This window comes from Saccharomyces cerevisiae, mitochondrion (genome assembly GCF_000146045.2).
Source record: "Saccharomyces cerevisiae S288c mitochondrion, complete genome".
NCBI lineage: Eukaryota > Fungi > Ascomycota > Saccharomycetes > Saccharomycetales > Saccharomycetaceae > Saccharomyces > Saccharomyces cerevisiae.
This window is the reverse complement of record NC_001224.1, coordinates 1-27,999: the sequence shown is the minus strand read 5'-3', so window position 1 is coordinate 27,999 and position 27,999 is coordinate 1. Positions and strand designations below refer to the sequence as shown.

General features: G+C 18.2%; 8 protein-coding genes and 3 non-coding genes across 11 annotated transcripts, besides 2 other annotated features; all 11 read right to left on the bottom strand. All coding sequences in view use genetic code 3, as the record gives it.

Annotated features, from left to right (window-relative positions):
* Nucleotides 1–187: 187 nt before the first annotated feature.
* Nucleotides 188–334, bottom strand: ATP8 (F1F0 ATP synthase subunit 8). Its single transcript has one exon. The coding sequence runs from the start codon at nucleotides 332–334 to the stop codon at nucleotides 188–190; it is 147 nt and encodes a 48-aa protein (NP_009312.1).
* Nucleotides 335–1,298: 964 nt separating this feature from the next.
* On the bottom strand, nucleotides 1,299–14,182 carry COX1 (cytochrome c oxidase subunit 1). The gene is made up of 8 exons: nucleotides 14,014–14,182; nucleotides 11,530–11,565; nucleotides 9,009–9,046; nucleotides 7,016–7,492; nucleotides 5,754–6,005; nucleotides 4,254–4,388; nucleotides 2,658–2,682; nucleotides 1,299–1,771 (listed from the first exon to the last, which is right to left on the bottom strand). The coding sequence occupies exons 1-8, from the start codon at nucleotides 14,180–14,182 to the stop codon at nucleotides 1,299–1,301; spliced, it is 1,605 nt and encodes a 534-aa protein (NP_009305.1).
* Nucleotides 2,745–3,844, bottom strand: AI5_BETA (intron-encoded DNA endonuclease aI5 beta). The gene is made up of 2 exons: nucleotides 3,130–3,844; nucleotides 2,745–3,094 (listed from the first exon to the last, which is right to left on the bottom strand). Exons 1-2 carry the CDS (start codon nucleotides 3,842–3,844, stop codon nucleotides 2,745–2,747), a joined length of 1,065 nt encoding a protein of 354 aa, NP_009311.2.
* AI5_ALPHA (intron-encoded DNA endonuclease aI5 alpha) lies at nucleotides 4,833–14,182 on the bottom strand. The gene is made up of 5 exons: nucleotides 14,014–14,182; nucleotides 11,530–11,565; nucleotides 9,009–9,046; nucleotides 7,016–7,492; nucleotides 4,833–6,005 (listed from the first exon to the last, which is right to left on the bottom strand). The coding sequence occupies exons 1-5, from the start codon at nucleotides 14,180–14,182 to the stop codon at nucleotides 4,833–4,835; spliced, it is 1,893 nt and encodes a 630-aa protein (NP_009306.1).
* On the bottom strand, nucleotides 6,065–14,182 carry AI4 (intron-encoded DNA endonuclease aI4). Its single transcript has 4 exons — nucleotides 14,014–14,182; nucleotides 11,530–11,565; nucleotides 9,009–9,046; nucleotides 6,065–7,492 (listed from the first exon to the last, which is right to left on the bottom strand). Exons 1-4 carry the CDS (start codon nucleotides 14,180–14,182, stop codon nucleotides 6,065–6,067), a joined length of 1,671 nt encoding a protein of 556 aa, NP_009307.2.
* AI3 (intron-encoded DNA endonuclease aI3) lies at nucleotides 8,004–14,182 on the bottom strand. The gene is made up of 3 exons: nucleotides 14,014–14,182; nucleotides 11,530–11,565; nucleotides 8,004–9,046 (listed from the first exon to the last, which is right to left on the bottom strand). Exons 1-3 carry the CDS (start codon nucleotides 14,180–14,182, stop codon nucleotides 8,004–8,006), a joined length of 1,248 nt encoding a protein of 415 aa, NP_009308.2.
* On the bottom strand, nucleotides 9,170–14,182 carry AI2 (intron-encoded reverse transcriptase aI2). The gene is made up of 2 exons: nucleotides 14,014–14,182; nucleotides 9,170–11,565 (listed from the first exon to the last, which is right to left on the bottom strand). The coding sequence occupies exons 1-2, from the start codon at nucleotides 14,180–14,182 to the stop codon at nucleotides 9,170–9,172; spliced, it is 2,565 nt and encodes an 854-aa protein (NP_009309.1).
* AI1 (intron-encoded reverse transcriptase aI1) lies at nucleotides 11,678–14,182 on the bottom strand. The gene has a single exon. The coding sequence runs from the start codon at nucleotides 14,180–14,182 to the stop codon at nucleotides 11,678–11,680; it is 2,505 nt and encodes an 834-aa protein (NP_009310.1).
* A 1,037-nt stretch (nucleotides 14,183–15,219) lies between these two features.
* Nucleotides 15,220–15,490: an origin of replication (ORI8; Mitochondrial origin of replication).
* Nucleotides 15,491–18,552: 3,062 nt separating this feature from the next.
* On the bottom strand, nucleotides 18,553–18,626 carry tW(UCA)Q. The gene has a single exon. It is a non-coding gene; the product is annotated as a tRNA-Trp (tRNA).
* A 1,179-nt stretch (nucleotides 18,627–19,805) lies between these two features.
* 15S_RRNA lies at nucleotides 19,806–21,454 on the bottom strand. Its single transcript has one exon. It is a non-coding gene; the product is annotated as a 15S ribosomal RNA (ribosomal RNA).
* A 2,233-nt stretch (nucleotides 21,455–23,687) lies between these two features.
* Nucleotides 23,688–23,988: an origin of replication (ORI1; Mitochondrial origin of replication).
* A 3,209-nt stretch (nucleotides 23,989–27,197) lies between these two features.
* Nucleotides 27,198–27,269, bottom strand: tP(UGG)Q. The gene has a single exon. It is a non-coding gene; the product is annotated as a tRNA-Pro (tRNA).
* Nucleotides 27,270–27,999: the final 730 nt, after the last annotated feature.

Here is a 27,999-nt window from a genome sequence, read left to right as displayed (position 1 = left end):
TAACATAATTAAATTAAATTAAATTGTATTTAATATATATATATAAATATATAGTCCGTAAGGAAATATATTAAATATATTAAATTATAATTATTTTTTATTTTATTATTATTAAATAAGTATAAATATTATTAATATTTATATATAATAATAATATTTATATGAATAAATAAATTAATAATATATATTATAATTTAGAAATAAATAATCTAGATACATATAATCTTAAGATCATAGGTAAAAAGAATTGTGAGAATAAAATTAATAATAGAATCATTAATAAGAAACCATATGTTAATTGATTCATAAAATAAAATGGAACTAATTGTGGCATTTTTATATATATTTTTTAATAAGATTAATAACAACATTATAATAATTTAATAAATATTTAATAAATATTTAATAAAAATATATATATATTATAAAAATAATATATATATATAATTAATATAAATAAATAATATATTTATAAAAAAAAATATTATAATAGATTAAACATTAATATAAAATAACTGACATAATATAAATATTATCAAATGTAAATATTTATTTTAATAAATTATTAAATAAAATTATTAAATAATTACATTAATCCGGCTTTGCGGAGATATTTATATTATAAATAATTATATGTAAAATATAAATATATTCTTAATATATTCTCCTTTCGGGGTTCACTATAATATATTTATTTATATCCTATATTTATATATAAAATAAAAACTATTTTTACCTTTTTAATAAAACAATATATTAATATTATAAATAATATATCTATAATTTAATTAAATTGGATACAATTAATTTAATCCGTTTATTAATATAAATATTAATATTAATATTAATATTAATCAGATAAATGTATTGTTAGATCCTAATTATAATTATATTTTTTTTAGTATTAATAATATTAAACATACTATTTATATATTTATAAATAATAAATAATAATTAGTATTAAAAATATTTTTATTATAAAATAATAATAATATTATAATATATTTAATAATTATATAATATTCATTAATATATTAAATTATATATATTATTAAAAAATTATTATAAATATTATTTATATTAATTATATATATATATTATTTTATATATATATATATATAATAGGATTATATTAGTATTTATTTATATAAATATATTATAGTTCCCGAAAGGAGATATTTTAATAAATTTTATATATTTTTTTTTATATATTTTTATAAGAATATTATTATTATATTATTAAGTTTAGATATAATATTTACTTTTTAATTATTAAGTAAATAATTAAATTTTATAACTTAAGATTGTACAGCTGGTGTATTAAATGAGTGTACAGCTGGTGGAGAAGTTAATAAGAATTCGATAGATGAAGATTTAACTGTATTTAAATTAAAGATAAGATTAGATTCTACAAAATCAGGTGCTTTATTATAAATAACTGATTTATTATTAACTTTATTGTTTAATCCATTAACTAATTGATCATATAAAATATAGATAAATAAGAATAATGATAATAGTGCAATGAATGAACCAATAGAAGCGACATAATTTCATCCTGCGAAAGCATCAGGATAATCAGGAATTCTTCTAGGCATACCATTAATACCTAAAAAATGCATTGGGAAGAAAATAACATTAGCCCCAATGAAAATTAATCAGAATTGAATTTGAGCTAATTTTTCATTATAGTTTAAACCTAAAATTTGAGGACTTCAATAATAGTATCCTGCAAATAAAGAGAAAATAGCACCCATTGATAATACATAGTATCCCGATAGGTAGACCTTTACAAGTTTTCCCCCGGTAAGAACCGTACGTGCGACTTTCATCGCATACGGCTCACGCAATATCTTTTAATATTTATTATAAAAAAAAATAATATAATAAATATTTATCAGTTATATATAAACCTCCTATCTTTTTTTTAATTTTTTTTTTTATTATTAATAATAATAATATATATATAAATAAAGATAGGCATATCACCTATAGTATAAGTTAGCAGATTTTCATCTTTAGAATAATAATTCTTATCCATATCATTACAATATGGCATTAGCTTTTTATACAATCTTTTACCCTCTAAATATAAAGAAAATTTCTATAAAATATTATATTTCTTAATCCAATAATTATTTATAATATATATTAAATTTTATTAATATAATAATAATAAATTAAATAATATATATATTGGTATTATTATTATTTTTTATTATTAATAATAATAATTTATAGGGTTTATTCTGTTTTATCATAAATACGTAAATATCTAACTTAGCTCTCAAATTATATTACTAATGGTTATATGATTTATCGTATGCTCATTTCCAATACATAACATCAACCATTTTATTTATTATTATATAATTATATAATAATAAATAATAATTGAATATCAGACAGGTTTTCAATTAGTGGTGTAAGTAATTTTATAACATTTGATTCACTTTCGTTGAGCATATTAGATCAGTCAAAGTTCCTTCATCTTTTTTTATAATATAACTGTCAAGAATATGGATACTTTTGTCATTACAGCTTAGCATATTTATGTTACCATTTTAATACACTTGTAATTAGACTTATATTGATAAAAATATAATTTATCCATTATTATATGGTAAATATTATTTATGATAACTTTCAGACCGCACGAAAATGTCCCACCACGTAGTAAGTCATAAAAAAAAAAGAATATTATTTAATTAACACTTTAAGAATTTTACTCTTTAATATTATCATTATTCGATATTGTTATAATGAAGTTTATTAATAATAATTTTAACTCTATTATTTAATTCATTTTTTATTTCTAAAGATATATTTTTAACACTTTGTAATAATATTAATTCTTTTAATATTAATAAAGAATTAAGTAATATATGTAATTTATTTAATTTTAATAAGTAAGCAATATTTAATAATAAATATTGTTTATATCTTCTAAGACTTAATGGTTGATAATTATTAAAATATTCAATAAAAGGTTTTATAGCTTTTGATGATTGAGCTTTATAAATATAAGCTGTAGCACCAGATTTATAATCTCTTTTTAAAATACCACCAAGTTTAAAATATTTTTTAATAATATCTCCTTTGGGGTCCGCCCCGCGGGGGCGGGCCGGACTAAAATATAACTATCTTTTTGTGATAATTCTAAATGAAATTTTAATCATTGACTATTTTTATGTTTTTGAAAACCTAGATAAAAATAACCATCAGCATCATTAAAACCTGTTAATCAAGGATTTAATAGTAAATCAAATTCTTTAGGTTTTAATAATTTAATATTTAAACGATTATTAAAATTATATTTAAAATATTGATCATATCTTTTATATGTTAATAATTTACCATTAATATAATTTATAAATACTTCTTGTTCTTTTTTTTTTATAATATTTCATTTAACAGCTGTTAATTCTTTATTAAAATTATATTTAGCTGTAATATGACCAATTTTAAAATAAAGACATAAATAATTAGCTAATAAAACATCTTCTAAAGAAAAAGTAATTGAAAAACATCTAGTATAAATATTACCATCTCCTTCAAATAATCCAGATAAATAATAACCTTTTTCTTCTTCAGTATAATTATCTAAAAATTTTAATTTATTAATATTATCTTTATTAATATTAATAAGATATTTATTTAAAATATTAATATAATTATTTATAATTGATTCATATAAATTCTTAATATCTTTAGTTTCGGGGGCCGGACCAGGGACCGGAACCCCAAAAGGAGATATTAATTGAAAATTAAATATTAAATAATAATATAAAGTTTCTATAAAAACTTTATTATTAGTTAAAATTATTATTAATAATATTAATATATAATAAGTCAAAATAATATTATTTTTTTTTTGGTATTAACTTATATTTACATATAAGATTGGACTATCTCTTAATTTTAATATTTAAATAATATTAAAATCATTCACGTTTAGTCTCTACAATACTTTAATATATAATATATATATATTAAAGTTATCACGGGATTGTCTTATTTATTATATAAATAATAATTATAAGAGTTTCCCCGTTAGCTATATATATATATATATTTTTTTATTATTAATATATATATATATATAACCAATAATATTTAATAAATTTTTATTTATATAAAATTAATCATAAGATATTAATTTTTTTTTATTTTTTTTATTTTTTTTATATATTTATTATAATTTATTATATATTATTTTAGTGAATTTTAAGCACGACACTTATTAAATTAATATCGTGGAATGCTACATCTAATGAGGCGTTAGCTAAGGCAACACCAGTTAAACCACCCATTGTGAATAAGAATAAGAATGCAATTGCATATAACATAGGTAGTGCTAATCTAATTGAACCACCATGGATTAGAGCTCTTTTATTTAACTTTAAAACATTTCAGTTTCAATTAATAAAAATTATTTTAATTAATTTATATAATATTATTTTTTTTTTTTATATAATATTATCTAGCTAGTTAAATTTTATATTATAATATAAAAAATTATGATTATAATATCCTCAATTAAGAGGTCGAATATTAATATTATTATTAATACTTAAAACAAAATTATTGTTTTAAAATCATTACTGATCTCATTGGATTATACCTTATGTTATCATATAATATATATATATATATTACTTAGATAACCAGAGGCGTCTAATCTCTACGCTTTTACATATTAATTTCTTGAATATGATTTAGTTCGACGGTTGTCATATAATTATTACTTATTCTAATTATATGGTTTTCCTCGAGTTTGCCTCTATATATATCAAAAAAGTAAATAATAAATAAATTAATTAATTAATTAATTAATTAATCATATTATATTTTTTTTGTCATAATATAATATCAAATTTATATCTTATAGAAGGTAAAATATATTTATAAATTATAGGAAATAATCTTTTAACAGATTCTACTCTTATATAAATAAGATATTTATTTCTAGATTTATGTAATAGACAATTTAAATTAAATTTAATTTTTAAAATATTTATAATAAAAATTAATTCTTTAGTTAGAAAAGATTGTAAATTTAAATATAAACCTCCACCTTTTACAAATGAACCATCACATATAATTATATGAGCTAAAGATTCATAATTTAATAAATCATATAAATTATTAGGTACAATTTTTACTCTACCATTATAAAATATATATCTTAAAATAGTAAAACATGGTAATGATCTAGTATAAAATTCTAATTGATTATATGATTTACCTTTAACTTTAGCAATTTTTATTTTAGGATAACTTATACAATAATGTGATAATAATATAAATACATATATTAAATATTCACTATGAATTATTGATTGTTTTAATCTAAATCTACAATTAATTTCTATAATTGTTTTTTTATCTAAATCTTTTTTAGATAGATAATCAATTCAACCATCTGTTAATAAAATACCTGTTATAATATATAAAATATTATTAGGAATACCTACTATATGTTTTACAATATTAGTATATAGAGGTATACCAACACAAGATTCTAAATTATAACCATATACTACTAATTCTTTATTAATATTATTTGGTTGAATATAATTTCTATTTGATCTTGGATAAATATCATATAAATTACCTTTATATATATTTATTATAATTATATTATTATTATTTAAATATGTTTTTATTATATTATTATTATTTATTTTTTGATAATTTCTGATCAACTTTTTATTTTTATTTTTATTTTTATCCTTGCTAAAGGGATTTATTAATCATGAGAAAATTTTAATTCCTGTTGGAATTGCAATAATCATTAGTGCAGATAGGAAATATGCTCTAAGATCTGCATCTAATCCTACAATATACATATGATGTGATCATACTAAGAATCCTAATAATCCAATTGAAGCCATAGCATATACCATTGAAATTTCACCAAATACAGGTTTTTTAGAATATGTTGATACTACATGTGAAATAATACCAAATCCAGGAATAATTAAAATATATACTTCAGGGTGCTTGTTATATATATATATATTATATATATATAATTTGGACTATATCTTTATTAAATAATTTATTTATTTTTTCATTTATTTTCAAAATTTAATCATGCTTTATATTGTATTGAATCAGAAGATTTATTATAAGCTTTTAATTCTTTTAAATTATAAAATTCTTTACTTAAATATAATTTATTTATTTTTAGTGTTCTTGATGGATTTATTTTAATATAATCATTAATAAAATTTAATACTATATCTTTTGATTGAATGGATCATTTATAATAACCATTTTGTGATTTATCAAAATAAATATTACCACCTAAAATATTTTTATATTCTTGTACATCTTGTAAATATTTATTAGTTACAGAAATTGTTAATTGAGGATGATTATTTTTAAATGAATAATTAATTGTACCATCAGCATCAAAAAATCCAACAAATCAACTATTATCTTTAGTTAATTTAATTGGATAAATAAAATCAATACCTAATAAAATACAAACTTTATTAAATTGTACTAATCTTTTAGTATTTCTAATATTACCATTAACTGCATTAATTAATTTAATTATACCAGTTTTATTAAGTAATCTATATCTAATAGCTTTTACACCTGATCTTAATTTAATAGAACCACCAAATTTATTTTGAATTTCTTTTAAAGCTATTTCATCTTCTAATGCTACTAGAATTTCTAATGATACATATTTCTTACTTACAATACCAAAATATCCATCACCATCAATTAATCCAGCTAATCATTGATTAAATTTTTTATTTATTGAATTATTTAATATTTTTCTTGTAGTCTCTGAGGATCTTTTAATATTATCTTTTTTTAATATAAGATTATTTATTATCTTATCCTGCTGATTATTATAAGATATGAATATTTTTACAAATAAGGCTTTAAATAATAGACTTATAATATTTGTAATTCATTTTTTTAATAATTTCCAGCATTTAGAAAAATGCATATCATTATATATTATTAATATAATAATAAGGGCCACTGTTTGACCAAAGAATCAAAATAAATGCTCGTATAAGATTGGGTCACCACCTCCTGATACTTCAAAGAATGAAGTATTGAAGTTTCTATCTAATAATAACATTGTAATACCAGCAGATAATACAGGTAATGATAATAATAATAAGAACGCTGTAATGAAAATTGATCATACAAATAATGGTAATTTATGCATTGTCATACCATTTGTTCTCATATTTAATGTTGTTACAATGAAATTAATAGCACCTAATAATGATGAAATTGATGTTAAATGTAATGCAAAAATTGCTAAATCTACACTAGGTCCTGAATGTGCCTGAATAGATGATAATGGTGGATAGACAGTTCACCCTGTACCAGCACCTGATTCTACTAAAGTTGATGTAACTAAACATACTAACCCCATAGGTAATACTCAAAAAGCAATGTTATTAATTCTTGGAAATGCTGTATCTGTAGCTCCAATTATTAATGGTAATAAATAGTTCATTTTATTATAATCTTTCAATTATATTTGGACTATATCTTCAACCCATTATACATAATATAATGGGTGCAACACGTGTAGTCTCTGAGGATCCTACATAATAATTTATAAAATATATATTATATATATTTTAAGATATCTCCTTCACTTACTTTGTTTCAGGATATTAATTATTATTTGGTTTCCTGCGGATTGTCCATACTTATACCCCCCCCCATGCTTCGCATGGGGGTGGGGAAATTATTCATAATAATTTTTAATACTATAGTACATTTATAACTTAATTAAATTTACCATACCCCGCGAGGGCCACACATGTGTGGCCCTCGTGGGGATAATATTATATTATGACTTTAGGGTTTTCCCGCATATAGTGTTGTAATAATAATATATTTTACAATATATTACGGCAACTTATTAATAATCTCGTTACACCTTTTACACTACGAGATTATATATCCGTAAATATATTACGGATTCGGAGGGGAAGAAAGTAATAATAATTTATTTATTTATTTTCTAAATATGTATTTTTTAAATGAGATCAAGTAAACGTAGTTCTAGTTTTATTATAATCTTTACGTAAATTTATACCTAATTCTCAACTACCATTAAGTTTTATACTTTGACCCTCATTATTAATTAAAATAACTAATTTAGATCAATCTAAAAAATCTAAGTGTTTAGATGATAATAAAGAATATTTATTAAAGTATTCTATTACTTTAATATTTTTATATAGATTAGCCACTATTACTTTATAACTATAATATAGTTTATACGTATTATTAAGAGATACTAATAAATTTAAATTACGTTCTCTACTATATAAATTAACATTAAAATATAGTGCAATTGCAGACATAATATAAAAATAAGAAAAATTAATATTATTATTATTAGAATTTTTTTGATAATTTTGTCTTAATTCTAAACAATAATAAGGCATTGCTCTACTAGAACGATTTTTACCATTTATTAAATTAATAGAAAAATTACCATCTGCATCTGTCATACCAGCTAATCAAGCGTTTGAACCAATATCTGATGTATCTAATGGTTTAATTTTAATATTATCTATATTTTTTAATTTATTATGTAGAATTGTTGTTGAATTAATATAATTATTTATAAATTCAGCACCTCTAACAAATGCTTCATATTTAGGTGTTCTCATATATCCATTAATAATATTTAATAATGTATATACACCTTTTAAATCATGAATAAGTCATAATACATAATTACGATTAATTTTTTTATACACTTTTCCACATTTAGTTAAATTACATAAATAATTAGCTAATTCTAAATCTTCTAATTTAAATACTACAACAATTAACGGTCTATATTTAGATTTTTTTATTGAAGATGAATTTTGAACTAGAATAGTTCCATCACCTTCAATTAATCCAGCTAAATAAGGTCCCAACTTATCATAATTTAATTTTAAATTATATTCTTTATTTTCTATTACTTGATTATTATTATTATTACTTTCATATCTTTTTTGGTTACCAAAACCTCCAATTAAAGCAGGCATTACTAAGAGTAGAGTAGCAAACCTATCTGAATGTAATAACATTCATATAAAAGAGCCCTCTCCGAACCGTACGTGATACTTTCATATCATACGGCTCTCCATTTAACGCATATTTAATAGTATAATAATTATTATAAACCTGGACCATTATATTTACCTTGATGAACTTTAAAATGACATGTTTTACAGATAGTAATTTGTTTTCTATTTATCTTAATCATTCTACCTAATAAATAATCATCTTTAATTTTATTGGCAGCATTATTTAATGTTCTTACGTGATGTACTTCTAAATCATGTTTAGAACCACAAATTTGACAAATACCACTAAATAATGATAAAGATCTAGGTAACATATATTTATATCTATCTAAAATTTCATCAGGTGTATAATTAGAATCAGTTATATTTATTTTATGTCTAATTTTAAAATCATCAATACTAAAACTAACTTTTGAATGAGGATCAACTAATACTTTACCGAATTTTAAAATAACTTTCTTAACAGTATTTAATTTAAATTTTCTTGCTAATGTTAAACAACATGAATAAAATAAAATGTATGTAATTCTACCTCTTAATGTGGTAAAATTGGTAGCTAATCTATAATAGTTTATAATACCTCTACCAACAGCTAAGTAATGCATTAAAATGGTTTTCATTTCTTCATGAATTAATCTTCCAACCCCTCTGGGTTTTCCTAAAATACCATGAGAACAATAGCCATGTTTATTTAATTTTATTACAATACTTCTAATAGGGGCATTAACAACTAAACTAGTATGATGTCTAACCCTAATAAAATTATCACCTTTTTTAATCATTCTATAAGGTCTTTTTTCTCAAGGTGTAACTTTTACATCATACCCTAAAAAACTAACTCCTTCTTTAGAATGTTTAATAACGGATTTATCTATATTAATTGACATACCTAAATTTTCTTTTAAGAAGTTATTAATATCGTTTAAAATATTTTTACAATCATTATGAGAACCCATTACACCAATGATAATATCATCAGCATATCTAACAAAATAAGCTCTTTTAAAACTTTTATCAGATCCCATATTTCTTTGGTAATGGTCTCTTAATCTAATCAATTTTAATTTTTCAGATAATAATTTACATCTATAAATTTTAGATGATAAACTATTATAAATTGGATTTCTACCTCTATTAGACATATTTCCAGTATTGAATTCATTCTCAAATTTATTTTCTAAATATTTATCTAATTTATCTAAAAAAATATTACATAAAATAGGACTGACAACACTACCTTGAGGAATTCCTAAAGTTGTATTATGATAATTATTATTTTTATCAACATATCCAGCTCTTAATAATTTATATAATAAGTCTATGAAACCTTTATCTTTGATTCTCTCATTTAATACATTAATTAACATATTATGTGGAATTGTATCAAAGCATTTATTTAAATCTACTTTAATAAATCAATTACAGTATTGCATATAATTTTTACATTGAATAATAGCTGTTAAACAAGATAAGTTAGGTCTAAATCCATGAGAATAATAAGAGAAACTATTATTATAGATAATTTCTAATATTATTCTCATACTTTCTTGTACAATTTTTTCTCTAGGATTTCCAACACTTAAAGGTCTAAATCCTCCAGATGTTTTAGGAATTTCAACTCTTCTAACCGGAGAAAATTTAAACATATTAGTGTTAATATCTTTAGATAATTTATTTAAATATGAAATATTAATCCCATCTAAGGTAATATTATTAGAACCTTTAGATATATTACCTTTCTTACTTTTAATTTTATTATAAGCAATTAATAACATTCTAATATCTGACATTAATTTTAAAATTCTAGTATTAATGGTTTCAAGTTTATTATGATTATTTTCTATTAATTTATTTAACTCGGAAAAATCCGTAGTATTAATCTTTGTTAAATACGCTAAACTGTCTTCCTTCCTTGCATTTAATTTAGATAAAGTACTAAAGTATCTCACTTTATTTAAATTAAATTTGGGTACTATGAAGACTCCGTTATCCCCAGGGTTTCCCCTTTCGGACAATCCCGTATTTCTTAATTTTCCATTTGAACTCGTACAGCCCTCCAAATGTCAACTTTTACTTAAAGCTAATGATTCATTTTTGGTTAACTCGTGTACCTCTTCTTCCAATACATAAGCATGAATCACAATCCCCAAGTGGGAAGGAGTTAATGAGAACCCTAAACATTCTTTACAGGAATTCGTTAACCTAGCCATCGGACAGTTCTTACCTTGCGCTGGCTGTTTTACTCCAGCGCTTTTATGGCATGCTATTGTCCCCGTTGAGTTGGCCCCAACTGGGTAAGCCATATGGTTTACGTATCTAAATACTATGTATGTTACTACTAATAATCAGAACCAAAATGATACGGTAAAGTTTTCATTAATTGAATAAACAGAGATATGTTTATCAATTAACACTTCAATACAGTGATAAATTAAGCGAAACGGCGCACAGAAAATCATTAATACAGCATGACCAACTACTAAAAATGAAATAGCAAATTAACCTATGTTGCCACGTGTTAAAGAGCCTTTCCCAAACCGTACGTGATAGTTTCCCATCATACGGCTTTCCATATTGAGTATCATTAATAATAGATTTTATATACCAGGTCCTATATTTTTAAATTTATTTTTATGTGTTTTAATATGACATTGTTTACATAATGGAATTTGTTTTCTGTTTATGGTAATTATTCTACCTAGAATATAATCTTTAAGTGCTTTTAATATACCTCTATGTAATTGTTTAACATGATGTATTTCTACATCAATAGTTGAATTACAAATACTACAAGGTTTATTAAAATTAGCTTTAGCTGTAGGTAATATATATTTAATTGAATCGATATATTCAAAAGGATCAGTTACTTTAGCTTCTGATATATATATAAATATACCATGATTTTCAATTTTTTTGATATTATCAAAAGTATTTCTTGGAAAATTGGCAATTAATTTATCATTTTCAATAATATTTAAATTATAACCAAATTTTTTAATAGTTTTACTTATTGTTTTTAATCTATATTTACTAGCTAAAGTTAATACACATGAATAATATAATACGTAATAGATTCTTTCTCTTAATCTTTTATAATTAGTAGCTAATTTATAATAATTTAAGATACCTCTACCTAACGCTTTATAATTATTAATAATTGTTCTAGGTTCTTCATATAGTCATCTACCTACTCTTGTAGGCACTCCTATTCTACCATTTTTATTATGCTTACAATATCCATTAGTAGCTAATTTATTGATAATATCTCTAATTGGTGCATTAATAATAGGTCTAGTTGTATTTCTACTTCTAATAAGTTTACCTCTAATTAGTTTAGTAACTGTAGGTATTCTTTTTAAAGGTGTAATTGAAATATTATAACCTAAAAATCTTGCTGGTAGTTCAGTTGCACAAGTAATTAAAGTTTTTTCTTCATTTATAGTTAAACCTAATGAATTTAAAAAATTGTTTAAATCTCTTTTGATTATTTTACAATCATTTTTTGAACCTAATACCCCAATTAAAATATCATCTGCATATCTAACGTATTTTATTCTCTTGAAATTAGGATCATTATAAATAAATAGTGGGCCTTTAGCTCTTTCTTTATGTAATTTTAATCTTGTCGAAAATATTTTAGCTTTTGCAATTATTCTTGATAATTTTTTATATGTAGGATGTTGTTTTTTAACTTTACCTTTATTATATAAATTAATATAATCTTCTAATCAATTATCTACCAATGTTATTACAATATTACATAAGATAGGACTAATTAATGATCCTTGAGGTAAACCTAATATAGGTTTATGATAAGTTCCTTTCTCATCAATATAACCAGCTCTTAATAATTTATATACTAAATCAATAAAACCTTTATCTGAAATATATCTTTTTAATTCTTTAATAATTAAATCATGAGAAATTGTATCAAAACATTTTTTTAAGTCTACTTCAATAAATCAATTACTTCCACCAAATATATTTCTAACTTCTCAAATTGCTGTTTGACAACTTATATTCTTTCTAAAACCATGTGAATGTGTTGATATCTTTTTATCAAAAATTGTATCTAAAATTATTCTTATAACTTCTTGTACAATTTTATCTCTTGGATTACCTACACTTAAAGGTCTTATACCACCTTTAGGTTTAGGAATATTAACTATTCTCATGGGTTTAAATTTGAATTTACCTGTTCCTAATTCATTTGATAATTTATTTAAATATATTATATTTATACCATCTAATGTTTCTAATGTTGTACCTGGAGTTATATTACCAGGTTTACTCTTAATTCTATTATATGCTAATATTAATATATCTACGTTTTTTATAATACTTAATAAATTATTATTTATATTTTCCTCATTTATATTATCTATTACTAATTTCTCAAATTCTAACAAGTCCGAAGTACTTGTATCTTTTGATAACTCAATATTGGTATCCTTCCCTATTTTTAAATTATTATTTACTGAATAGTATCTAACTTGATTTAAAAATCTCATTTTTATTTGAGTATTCGGTACTACTATACCTCTGTCAACTCCAGAGTTTCCTCTTTCAGTTGATCCCTCACTTTTCGTATTTCCTTTTGTGTTATTTAGGTCCTTCATCTTTTTCACACTGCCTGTGCTATCTAAAACAATGAATCATAATCTGATTACCTCAACGTAAAATAATCAAACTTGTTTTACTATATCCAAATGATAAGAGGAAATTGTAATCCTGATAAAGACTTGTAAGAAGTTCGTTAACCTAACCATGTAACACTTAACTCCACCTACACTAATCATAGGTGTTTTATGACATGCTATTGTCCCCGTAAAGTTAGCCCCTACTGAGTTAGTCATATGTTTTAAGTATCTATTGATGATTCATAATACTAATGCTAGACGCATCAACGAAATATACGCACTGAGAGGCGCACCATTAAATAATTGTGAATTACCATGTAAATATTGTGAACCAGGTGCAGCTAATTCTAATCTAATGATTAAAGACATTGCTGTTCCTGCCATACCACTAAAAATAGCTAACATAAAATATAATACTGCAATATCTTTTGCATTTGTTGAATATAATCATCTTTGTACCATTTTTACTTTTTTTTTATATATTAATTTTAATAATATTATTATTATTATATTCATTAAAAAAAAAAATTAATTAAATTTAATTTAATTTAATTTAAATAATTATTGTTATATCTTAAAGGATAATAATATATTATTCTATTTATAAATATAACAATAGTTGAATTTATAATATTAATTATTAATGAATACTATATAATATTTTAGTTATAACTTTAAACAATTCTTTTATATCTTTATAAATAAATATTATTATATTATAAAGTAATAGTATAATTAATTTTTATATATATATTATTTATATAAATGTATCATAATCTATAATATAATATATATATATATATTAAAATCATTTAAATTATATAACATATATATATATTTAATGATATTAATACTCTCTTTCATAATCTATATTATTAATATTATTTATATAAAATATTAATAATATTATTATTATATCTATTACTTATATCAATACTTATTATTTAATATTATATATTACTTTTTACTCATTACAAAATACCAACTAAACCGAACTAATATAAATATATTATTTAATATATTGATTTTTTTATTATTTATTACTTAATAATAAAATAAATTATATAAAAATATTATTATCTATATATTATATATATATTTATATATATATATATTTTTTATATTATATTATATTATATATATATTATTTACATTCTTTATTATATTTATATATATTATTATTCTTTATTATAAATAAGAAATTATTTAATTTATATTTTTATGATAATATTTAAAGATTTATTAATTAAATTATTCATAATATATTAAATAATATTAATCTTATATATATAAATAATTAATATTGATTATTATTATTATTATTATATATATAAATAAATATTGATAAAAATAATATTTAATATAGAGTATTATATTTTATATAATTAATATATATATATATATATATTGTTATATATATTAAAAAAGTAATGTAGTTATATTTTTAGTATTAAATATATAAGTCCCGGTTTCTTACGAAACCGGGACCTCGGAGACGTAATAGGGGGAGGGGGTGGGTGATAAGAACCAAACTATTCAATAAATATAGAGCACACATTAGTTAAATGTATTAATATAATCAATAAATATATTATAATAATATAATATATTATATAATATAAATAAAGGTATTAACGAAATAATAAATTGTATAATATAAATTATAAATAAATAATTAAAATAAATTTAATAAAATAATAAATAAAAACAAGAAGATATCCGGGTCCCATGATAAATTATTATTGAAAATAATAATTGGGACCCCACCACTATAATAAAATATTAATGAATATAATTATAATATATATAAAAATATATATAATAATATTTATATATAATATATATATATATATATAGAAATATAAATTATTATATAAAAATATAATTCTCCTCCGGCGTCCGCCCCGCGGGGCGGGCCGGACTATTTATTATTATATTTTAATAATAAATAAATAAAAATAATAATAATAGTTCCGGGGCCCGGCCACGGGAGCCGGAACCCCGGAAGGAGAAATATAAAAGTATAAATTATATAAAAAGCATATTAATTAATTAATTCTTATAAGAATTACAATTAATTGATATTATATGCCAAATACCAATTAATTAATTAATTAAATTGAAATTAATATATATATAATTATATAAATAATAATATAATAAAAAATAAAATACTTATTATTATTATAAAAATAAGTTATAATATAAAAATATTAATTATTTATTTATTTATTTATTTTATAAAAAAAAATAAATATATATTTATAATATCTTAATATAATTATAATTATTAAAATATTTATATATATTTATATATTTATATTATAATGAATATAAAAACTTTTTATTAATTAGTAAGAAATGAATATTTATATTATAATATAAATATGTATTTATTAATATTAGAACATATCAATAATTATTATTATAATTATTATTAGTCCAAATAAAAATAAAAATAAAATAAGATTTATATAATAATCATAACCTCATATAGAGTGAATACTTTATATATCATATAATAAGATATAATATAATATGATATGATATTATATGATAGGATAATATAGGATAGGTTTTCATTATAATAAATAATATATATATTATTAATATTTAATATATTACAAATAATAATAAAATTTATTAATATGAATAATATTTAATAATATTAATATTTATTATAAATAATATTTAATAATATTAATATTTATTATTTTTTATTTTATTTATTTCTCCTTTCGGGGTTCCGGCTCCCGTGGCCGGGCCCCGGAACTATTAATAATAAATAATATAATAAGTTTATAAATAATAAATATATAGTCTAAACCTCTTTTTTATTTTAATAATAATATTTCATAAATAATTATAATATAAATAATAATTATATTTTAATTTAAAGAAGATATAATATAAAAAGTATTTTAAATAATATATAATTTAAATAATATATATTAATTAATTATATATTATATATATTTTTTTTATATAATTTATATAAGAATAAAAATAATATATATATATATATATATATATTTATAAAAATAATAATTTTAATAATAATAATAATAATATTATTAAAATAAATATATATATATTAATTATAATATTTTAATATAAAATAAATATTATTATAATAATATATTAATCATTTAAATTAAATATTAATATAATATATTAAATGTTTAATAATACTCCTTTCGGGGTTCCGGCTCCCGTGGCCGGGCCCCGGAACTATTAATATAAATATTATAATAAATAAGAAATTTATCCTTTCAAGGTTCCAATCACCGAAATTCTTTTCTTACTTACAAGATTATATTTTATTAAAAATAAAATATTAAAAATAAATATTAAAAATAAATATTAAAAAAGGTATTCACTATAAATATAAATATAAATAAAATAAATTAATCCGGCCGAAGGATATAAATTTAATTATGAGAATCGAGTCTTTACCTTTAATAGGTAGGAATAAAAATATAATATATTTATCTCCTTCCGGGGTTCCGGCTCCCGTGGCCGGGCCCCGGAACTATATTATTTTATTTTTATATCAAAAGAAGTAAATTATTATTTTAATAATAATTATAATTTATCATTAATAAGATATAATAAAATAAATAAAGATTACAAATAAGAATAATCAATTTAATTGTTTAAATATACAAAATAATGTAATATTAGTTTTAATATAATTATATATATTATTAATAAATAATACAATTATTATAATAATTATAATAAATATTATTTATATTTAGAATTATTATATTATATTATATTATATTTATTTTTAAATAGATAATATTTATTTATTTAATTTTTTATAAATATATTATTTATTTCTCCTTTCGGGGTTCCGGCTCCCGTGCCGGGCCCCGGAACTTTAAACTTATATTAATATTTATTAAAATATAAATTTTGTATTATTATTATATTTTATAAAATATAATACCTTCTTTATTTATATTTATATTTATATTTATAATTATAAATAAACTTATTTATTATTATTATTAAAAAATTATATAAATTATATAATATAATCTAATATTATTTTATTTTTATTTTTATTATATTATTATTTATATTATATTATATTATAATTTAATTATAATTAATTATAAATAATATTTTATATAAATTTATCTCTTTCTTAATTTAATTTAATTTAATTAAATAGGGGATTCGATCGGACTAATTTATTTTATTTATTTTATTAATTTTTATATTATTTATATATTTATATTTTATATATAATATATATATATATATTATATATATAATCTTAAGTAGTATATAATAATATACTTAATAATAAGTCCTCAACGGAGGAAAAAGAAGTAAAGGAGATATTAATTAAATAATAATGAATATTTATTATTATTATTGTATAATTTTTATTAATATTATTTTTACTTAAAATAATTTATATAATTTTTTATATATTTATATATATATATATTTATATATTCAATATAATTAATTTAATTTAATTTATATATATATGAATAATATATTAATAATTAAGTATTATAAAATTAAATAATATAATATTGATTATAATTATGATATATTAATATATTATAATAATATATTTTTAATAAATTATTATTAATAATATATTTATACTTATTAATAATAAAATTATAATATATTTTTTATAATTAATATATTAATTAATTAATTAATTAAGAATATTAAAAAAAAGATAAATGAATATTTATATTATATTATATTATATTAATAGTTCCGGGGCCCGGCCACGGGAGCCGGAACCCCGAAAGGAGAAATATTAAAATAATTAAATAAATACATATTTTTATTATTATTATCAAGGATAAAGAGATTCGAACTCCTAATGATTGATTTGAAATCAACTGTTTTACCATTAAACTATATCCTTATTATTATTATTTATTATTTATTTATTTATTATATATATAATATATAATATATAACAAATAATATTATTATTATATAAATAAATAAAAATTATATAATTATTTTTATATAAAAATTATAAATTATATAAATTATAATAAGTTTTATTTTAAGTTAAAAAAAAATGATTATAATAAATAAATATATATATTATATTATATATAAATATATATATATTAAAATAAATTATATAAATTATATAGAGTATTATTTTTAATAAGAAGTGAATAATAATAATTATATGTAATAATTATAATACATTCTCCTTTCGGGGTTCCGGCTCCCGTGGCCGGGCCCCGGAACTATTAAATATATTATAAATATATAAATTATTATTATTATTTATTAATAATAATAATAAAAAAGATATAATATATTTATATACTATTTATAATGTCCCCTTTTTTTATTTAAAGAAGATGTATATTATTTTATTATAAATATTTATTATTTATTTATATTAATAGTCCGGCCGAACCCCGAAGGAGTTATAAATTTTATTTAAACAAATAAATTATTAATTTTATAATTTAAAAATAAAAATTAAAATTAAATTGTTATAATATAATTTTTTTTATTATAAATAATAATATATAAAATTAAATATTATAAATAAATTTATTAATAATAATTAATGATTTATCATTAATATATAAAATGAATAATAGTCCGGCCGAAGGAGTTTAATTCTATTAAATATATTAATATAATTATTATATAATAACAAAAAAAGTATAATTTATATTATATATTTTATTAAATATATTTTAAAAATCAATTATTTCCTTTGTATTTATAATAATTTATCATTTATATATTGAGATTATAATTATAATTATAATTATAATTATTTATTTATTTATTATATTAAATTATAATAATAATTTATATTAAATTATAATAATAATTATATTATATTATATATATATTAAAATATTTTATTATATTATTTATATATTATATTTATATAATATATTATATATTATATTATATTATATTAAAATATATTTATATTTATATTTATATTTATATTAATATTTATATTTATATTAATATTTCTCCTTTCGGGGTTCCGGCTCCCGTGGCCGGGCCCCGGAACTATTAATATTAATATTTATATTAATATTTAGATTAATATTTATGTAAGAATATTTAAGATATTTATAAGCCCACCGCAGGTTCCCCTACGGTAACTGTATTTCAACTTCGCATTAATTCATATTATTTCTGATATAAATAAATATAAATTAATAATTATTAATATTTATTAAAAAATATTATATAAATAATAAGATAATAATATGTTTCAACGCGTGATGAGTGATTAGTGCGAAACAGTTAGAATATTCACCGTAACATACTAATTTACGTATTACTAGCAATTCTTTTTTCATATAATCGAATTTCAGATTATAATTCATATTAATATATAATAAAAAAATATATTAAAAATTAAAATGTTTTATATTATTAATTAAATATAATTAAATATATTTTATATAATTTTATTATCATTTTATTATAGCACGTCTATTACCCATATTATAAGGATCATTATGATTTGTCTTAATTCCTTTCTTTATATTAATAAATAATATAAAATTATATATAATTAAAATTATATATATGGAGTTTTGTTCGTTTATGAACTTAATCTAAAACTTTGCAGCACGAACTAAAGACAACAATGTAACGCCTGTAATATAATAATTATAATAATTATTATAATATTCAAAATATGGTAAGGTTAGTCGTGGATTATCGAATTAAATAACATGCTCCACTGCTTAAGTCTGTAACCGTCTATTGTTTTGAGTTTCATTATTGCTAACGTACTCTTCAGGTGGAATACTTTCATTTTCATTTATTATTTATATATAATATATATTATAAATAATTGTATTCATAGTTTACTACTAGAACTACACGGGTATCGAATCCGTTTCGCTACTCTAGTTTTAATCCCTCAATGTCAGTTAATATTTAATTAATATTTTCACATATATTAGTCTTATAATTATTATTATTATTTCATCTTTACTATTATAATTCTTTAATTATATTTTATTAACTCTAAATTATAATATATAATTCATTCTACGGATCCTTTAAACCATTATGATTAACGCTCGCCCTCTTTGTGTTACCGCGACTGCTGGCACAAATATTAGTCAGGACTATTAAAATATATTATTAATAATAATAAAATTAATATTATTATTAATATATATATCCATATAAAAATATATATGGTAATTAATATCATTATTTTAATTATTTATGGATTTTATTTTTAATCAATTTATATATATATATTATTATTATTATTATTATAAATATTTAATATTTATAAATAAAATAAAATATTTTTATATATCATCCTAATAAGTAACTGGATCAATCTTTCGATCATTGTCCAATATTCCTCACTGCTGTATCTTATAGATATTGACTATATTTCAGAGTCAACGTGATCGTTCTAACTTTCATTATCGATTATGGATCGTTGGCTAGGTTTAACTCTTAATAAACCTACTACCTAAACCATTATTGGCTTGACTATAGATAAATATATATTATATATATATCCTTTTTATTATATAAATTATTTTTATATAATAATATATTAAGTATTTAGCTTATTCTATAGTTCATTAATTCCTAATAAAATTACTCACGTTTACACCACATATTTATTATCTTATCAATAATAAACGTATGATTCGCATGTGTCATGTCCTTATTTAGCGCTTAATCTGAACCAACATCATATTCTTATAAATTTTTTACTTTTCCTTATTATATAACTAATATAATAATATATATATATATATATTATTATTATTATATAAAACTATTATTTATTACTTATATAATAATAAATAAATTATTAATATTATAATAAATAAATAAATAAATTTATAATAAAAACTTTATTAAAATATTAATATATATATATATAATAAATTTATATATATTTTATATAAATTTTATATAATTAATACTATTTTATTGTTTATATAATATACTATTAATAAAAATAAAATTATTTATTTTTATATATTAAAAATATAAATAATATTAATATTAATATTAAAAGTTAAATTAGTCCGGCCCGCCCCCGCGGGGCGGACCCCGAAGGAGTCCGACCAAAGGAGTGAGGGACCCCCCCCTTACGGGGGGGAACCGAACCCCTTTTTAAGAAGGAGAATATTTTTTATATCTTTCCTTTATTAATAACAATGATTAACTAAATTGACAATCACAAAGTTATAATATTATTATTATATAAATTAATAATATTATATAATTTATAAATTTATACATCTTTTTTATTAAATACTTTTTTATAAATATTAATATAATAAAAGATTTTTAATATATTAATAATTATTATATTAATCTTTAATAATAAAATAAAAATAATAATAATAAAAATAGAATTTTATAAATAAATAATTATAAATAATAAATTTAAATAATATTATTAAATATTATTTAATTATTAATTATGTAATTAATATTTATATTATATAAAGTATTCAATACTTATTAAAATTAATATTTTTATAAATAAAATAAAAATGTAATAATTATAAAAATACCCTTTTTAATATTATATAATTATAAATATAATTATTATATAACCCCTATAAAAATTAATATTTAATATTTAATATTTAATATTTAATATTTAATATTTTATATTTTATATTAATTGTATAATAAAAATAAAATATATAAATTATATATTATAAATATAAATTATTCTTTTTATAAATATTTATTAATATTTATTAAAAAATTATATATATATATATATAGATTATAAATTATATATGTTTACTCCCACCCCCTTTTCGAAATTACAATTATAATTAGTTTAATAAAAAAAAAATAAATAAATAAATAAATTATATAAAAAAGTATATTTATTAATATTTGATAATATTAATATATTGTAATTATATTAATTATTATTATATTTAATATATTAATAATAAAGAAATACAAATTATTATTAAAGTATTAATTATTATTTAAAATTATATTAGTCCTTCCACCTTTTTATTTTTTAAGAAGGAGTGAGAGACCCCCTCCCGTGTACTAACGGGAGGGGGACCGAACCCCTTTTTATTCTTAAGAAGGAGTGAGGGACCCGTGGGGACCGAACCCCGAAGGAGTTATTTATATTATTATTATTTAATAATAATATATAAAAATATAAATTTATTATTATTATTTTATATAAAATATATATAATATATAATAAAATATATAAATGATATTATTATTTTTATTAAATATATATATATAATGGAATATATAAATGGTATTATTATTTTATTAATTTAATAAAAAAAATAAAAACCTTTAAGACTATAACTTGCCATTAGTAAATTATTATTATTTACCCCTCCAATGAATTTTATTGAATTATATACTAAAATATTATAATATTATTTTTTTTTAATATTTATTAATATTTATTAAAAGATTATATGGAAATGGATACTTATATATATATATATATTTATTTTATAATTAAGAGTTATAATTATTATATAATTTATTTAATCCTCACTACCTTTTATTATTAATATATATATAACATATTTTTATTATATAAAAATATAAAAAAAAGATATAATTTTCATAATAAAATTATAATTTAATTTAATATATAAATATATATTTATATAAAATTATTATATTATTATTATATTATATAATATTATTAATAATATATTTTATTTAGTTTCGGGCCCCGGCTACGGGAGCCGGAACCCCGTAAGGAGAAATATATTTTTATAAAATATTAATTAATTAATTAATTAAAGAAAAAAAAGAAATAATAATTATTTGATAATATATATTATTATTATATATAATTATAAAAAAGGTTATAATTATTTTTATTTATAAAATATAAAGTATATTATTTAAATTATTAATTAAGTTAGATTTATATTTATAAATATATAAGTCCCGGTTTCTTACGAAACCGGGACCTCGGAGACGTAATAGGGGGAGGGGGTGGGTGATAATAACCAGAATATTAAATATATATAGAGCACACATAGAATAAATTTTATAACATAATCAATAAATATATTATAAGAATATAATATATTATATAATAAAATATAAAGTCCCCGCCCCGGCGGGGACCCCGAAGGAGTATAAACGATATAATTAATTATATAATATAAATATAAATTAAAAATAATAATAAATTTAATAAAATAATAAATGATAAACAAGAAGATATCCGGGTCCCAATAATAATTATTATTGAAAATAATAATTGGGACCCCCACAATAGAATAGAAAATTAAAATAATAATTAATAATATATTATATAAAAATATAATATAATATATTTATTTATATATATAGATATATTATAAAAAAAAAAGTATATATAATATATATATATATTAATTTATATATAAAAAATAATAATATATAAATAAAAATGATAAATTATATAAATAATTTATATATTAATAAAAAAAATAAGTAATAGATTTTTTTTTAATAAATAATATAATATAATATAATATAATATTTAATTATATTAAATATATATTAATAATAATGAATAATATATAAATTAATAACAATAAGATATCCGGGTCCCATTAATAATTATTATTGTAAATAATAAATGGGACCCCTATCTATACTATCTATCCTATCTAACCTATCTATATAAAATAATTATAAATATATAAAATAATTATAAATAATTAATAATATATAAAATAATTATAAATAATTAATAATATATAACTCCTTTCGATATTCGTACCGATTCCCTACTTATTTATTATACATAAATCATAAATTATTATTAAAAATAATAATATACTATTAGGATACCCATAACTAATAATATATATATTATTAATATATAATAAAAAATAGTAATAAATAATAATAATAATAATAAATATATAATGAATATTTATATATATATATATATATATATTTATTAAATCTATATATATATAAATCAATAAAAGATATAATATATAAAATATATTAAATAATATTAAATATATGATTATAATATTTTTAAATAAATAAATAAATAAATAAATAATATAAAATTATATAAAAATAATATTAAATATATAATTATAATACTTTAATATAAAATTATATAAAAATAATATTAAATATATATATAAATAATTAATAAGATTATAATTATATATATATAAATAACTCCTTTCGGGGTTCCGGCTCCCGTGGCCGGGCCCCGGAACTTATAAATATTATATATTATATTATCACTTTTAAAACTCTTTATAAAAACTATATATAATAAATATTTTATATAATTATCCTAAATTATATTATATTTATTTTTATATTACATCTTTAAAAATTATTATTTTTATTTATAATTAATAATTTCATTAAATAAATTATTTAAATTAATACTCCTTCGGGGTCCCCGCCGGGGCGGGGACTTATTTTTATAAAAAATAAATAAATAAATAAATAATTGAAACTCTTTTCTTTATATTAATAGTTCCGGGGCCCGGCCACGGGAGCCGGAACCCCGAAAGGAGAAAGTATTAATAATATTATATTATATTATATTAATAAAAAGTATGAATAATATTATATTATATTATATTATATAAATATATTAATAAATAATAAATTATAAATTATTTAATAATAGTCCGGCCCGCCCCCTGCGGGGCGGACCCCGAAGGAGTGAGGGACCCCTCCCTATACTATACTAATGGGAGGGGGACCGAACCCCTTTTTAAGAAGGAGTTCTACTGAATAATTATTAATTATTAATTATTAATTATTAATTATTAATTATTAGTTTAATCAAAGAGGAATGAATATCTATTATATTATATTATATTATATATAAATGTGAATATCTTATATTTATATTTATATATATGTAAAATCTATAAAGAAATGAGATTAGATGATATTGAAATGAAATAAAATGAGATGAGATGAATTGGGGCCCGGAAAGGGACCGAACCCCTCATAATAATTAATTTAATATATATTATAATAAAACTTATTATATATATTTTTATATATATATATATATTTTTTTTATATATTATATAATAAATATTACTTCTTATTAAAATTCCTTATTTTTATTATTTTTAATAATTAAATTCATATAGTTATTATAATATATAGATAAACTCCTTTCGGGGTTCCGGCTCCCGTGGCCGGGCCCCGGAACTATAAATTTAATTTTATTAAATTGATATAAACATTATTTAAAATTATATAAACAACTAAATTATATTAATTGTATTTAATTTAATAATTAATAATATTTTTAATAATGATTATTTTTATAATTATTATTTTATATTAGTGAATACTAATATTTATTATTTATTATTTATTATTTATTATTTATTATTTATAAAGGTGTGAACCCCGAAAGGAGTTATTATTATATTTTTATAATAAATTATTATATTTTTATAATAAATTATTATATTTTAATAATAAATTATTATTATTATATTTTTATAATATATTATATTATTTATATATTTATTAATGATTATTTATATATTTATTAATAATTATTAATATATTTATTAATGATTATTTATATATTTATTAATTAGATAATGGGGGGGGTCCTTATTATTATTTACAATAATAATTATTAATGGACCCCAGATATCCTATAATTAATAATAAAGAATACTTCATTTAATAATATTATTATATATAATATAATTATATTATATACTTTTTTATAAATGTATTTAAATTTATATATATATAATTATAATTAGAAAGTCTCTGCTGAAAGTTAAATGGAAATACCTAAAAGGAGTTGAAATTAAAAATAATAATAAATAATGATATAAAAATTATAAGTTTCTCCTTTCGGAACTTAAAAATAATATTAATAATAATATATAAATATTATATCTTTTTTATAATATAATATTTGTTAAAGAATAATATAAATATTATATCTTTTTTTATAATATAATATTTGTTAAAGAATAATATAAATATTATACCTTATTTTGAAATCTCAACCAATGATTAAAAACTATAATTAAATATAATTAAAAGTCCGCTCCCTTTTTAATTTTAATAAGAAGAATATAAATTTTATAAAAGAATATATATATATATATATATAATATAATATATAATATAATATATTATGATATTAATTTTATTATAATATATAATATTTTTTTTTATTTATAATATTATAAATAAATGATAAAATGAGGGGTTTCGGTCCTATATCATATTATATCATATTGGTATCCAAAACTCTTTAATTATAATAATAATTATAATAATAATTATAATAATAATTATAATAATAATTATAATAATAATAATATGGAGTCCGGCCCGCCCCCGCGGGGCGGACCCCGAAGGAGTTCATATTTTTATAAATATAAATAAAAGTGTTCATTTGTAATGTAATAAAATTTAATATATTATGATAAATATATATACTTTTTTTTAATGGTTAATTAAATTATTATCAGATAGGATAGACTCGAACTAACTAGGTCTTTCTCCCAAAGAAAGCGCCTGACCTTTTGGCTTCTATCTGTATTAATATATAATATATATAATAAAATAATAAAAATAAAATAAATAAATAATAATAATAATAATAATATAATTACTTTATAAATATAAAGTCCCCTTTTAATTTAATTAAGATAATTTAATTAAGATAATTTAATTAAGATAATTTAATTAAGATAATTTAATTAAGATAATTTAATTAAGAAGGAGTGAGGGACCCCCCTCCCGTAAGTATACGGAAGGGGGGGGACCGAACCCCTTTTTATTTTTAAAAAGGAGTATTCATTACTTTTTTATAAGATTTTTATTAATTTCATATTGATTATTATTAATAATTTTATTAATAATAATAATAATATATAATTCATATTATTAAATGTTTATTTTTATTAATTAAGATACTTTTATAATATATAAATATATATTTATTAATAAAGAATAATATTTATATTATTTATAATTATATTTTTATTATTAATTAATTAATTAATTAATTAATTATATATATATATATAATTTATATAAAGAATAAACATTATTTTTTTTATCTTTTTAATATTTTTTATTTATATATTTTAATGATAAAATAATAAATAATTATTAATAATAATTTATTATTAATTAATAATTCCGGGGCCCGGCCACGGGAGCCGGAACCCCGAAAGGAGAATAAATATTTTAATAATAAATATTATTTTTATAATATAAATTAATATTATAATATAATATATATATAAAAAATTAATTATGAA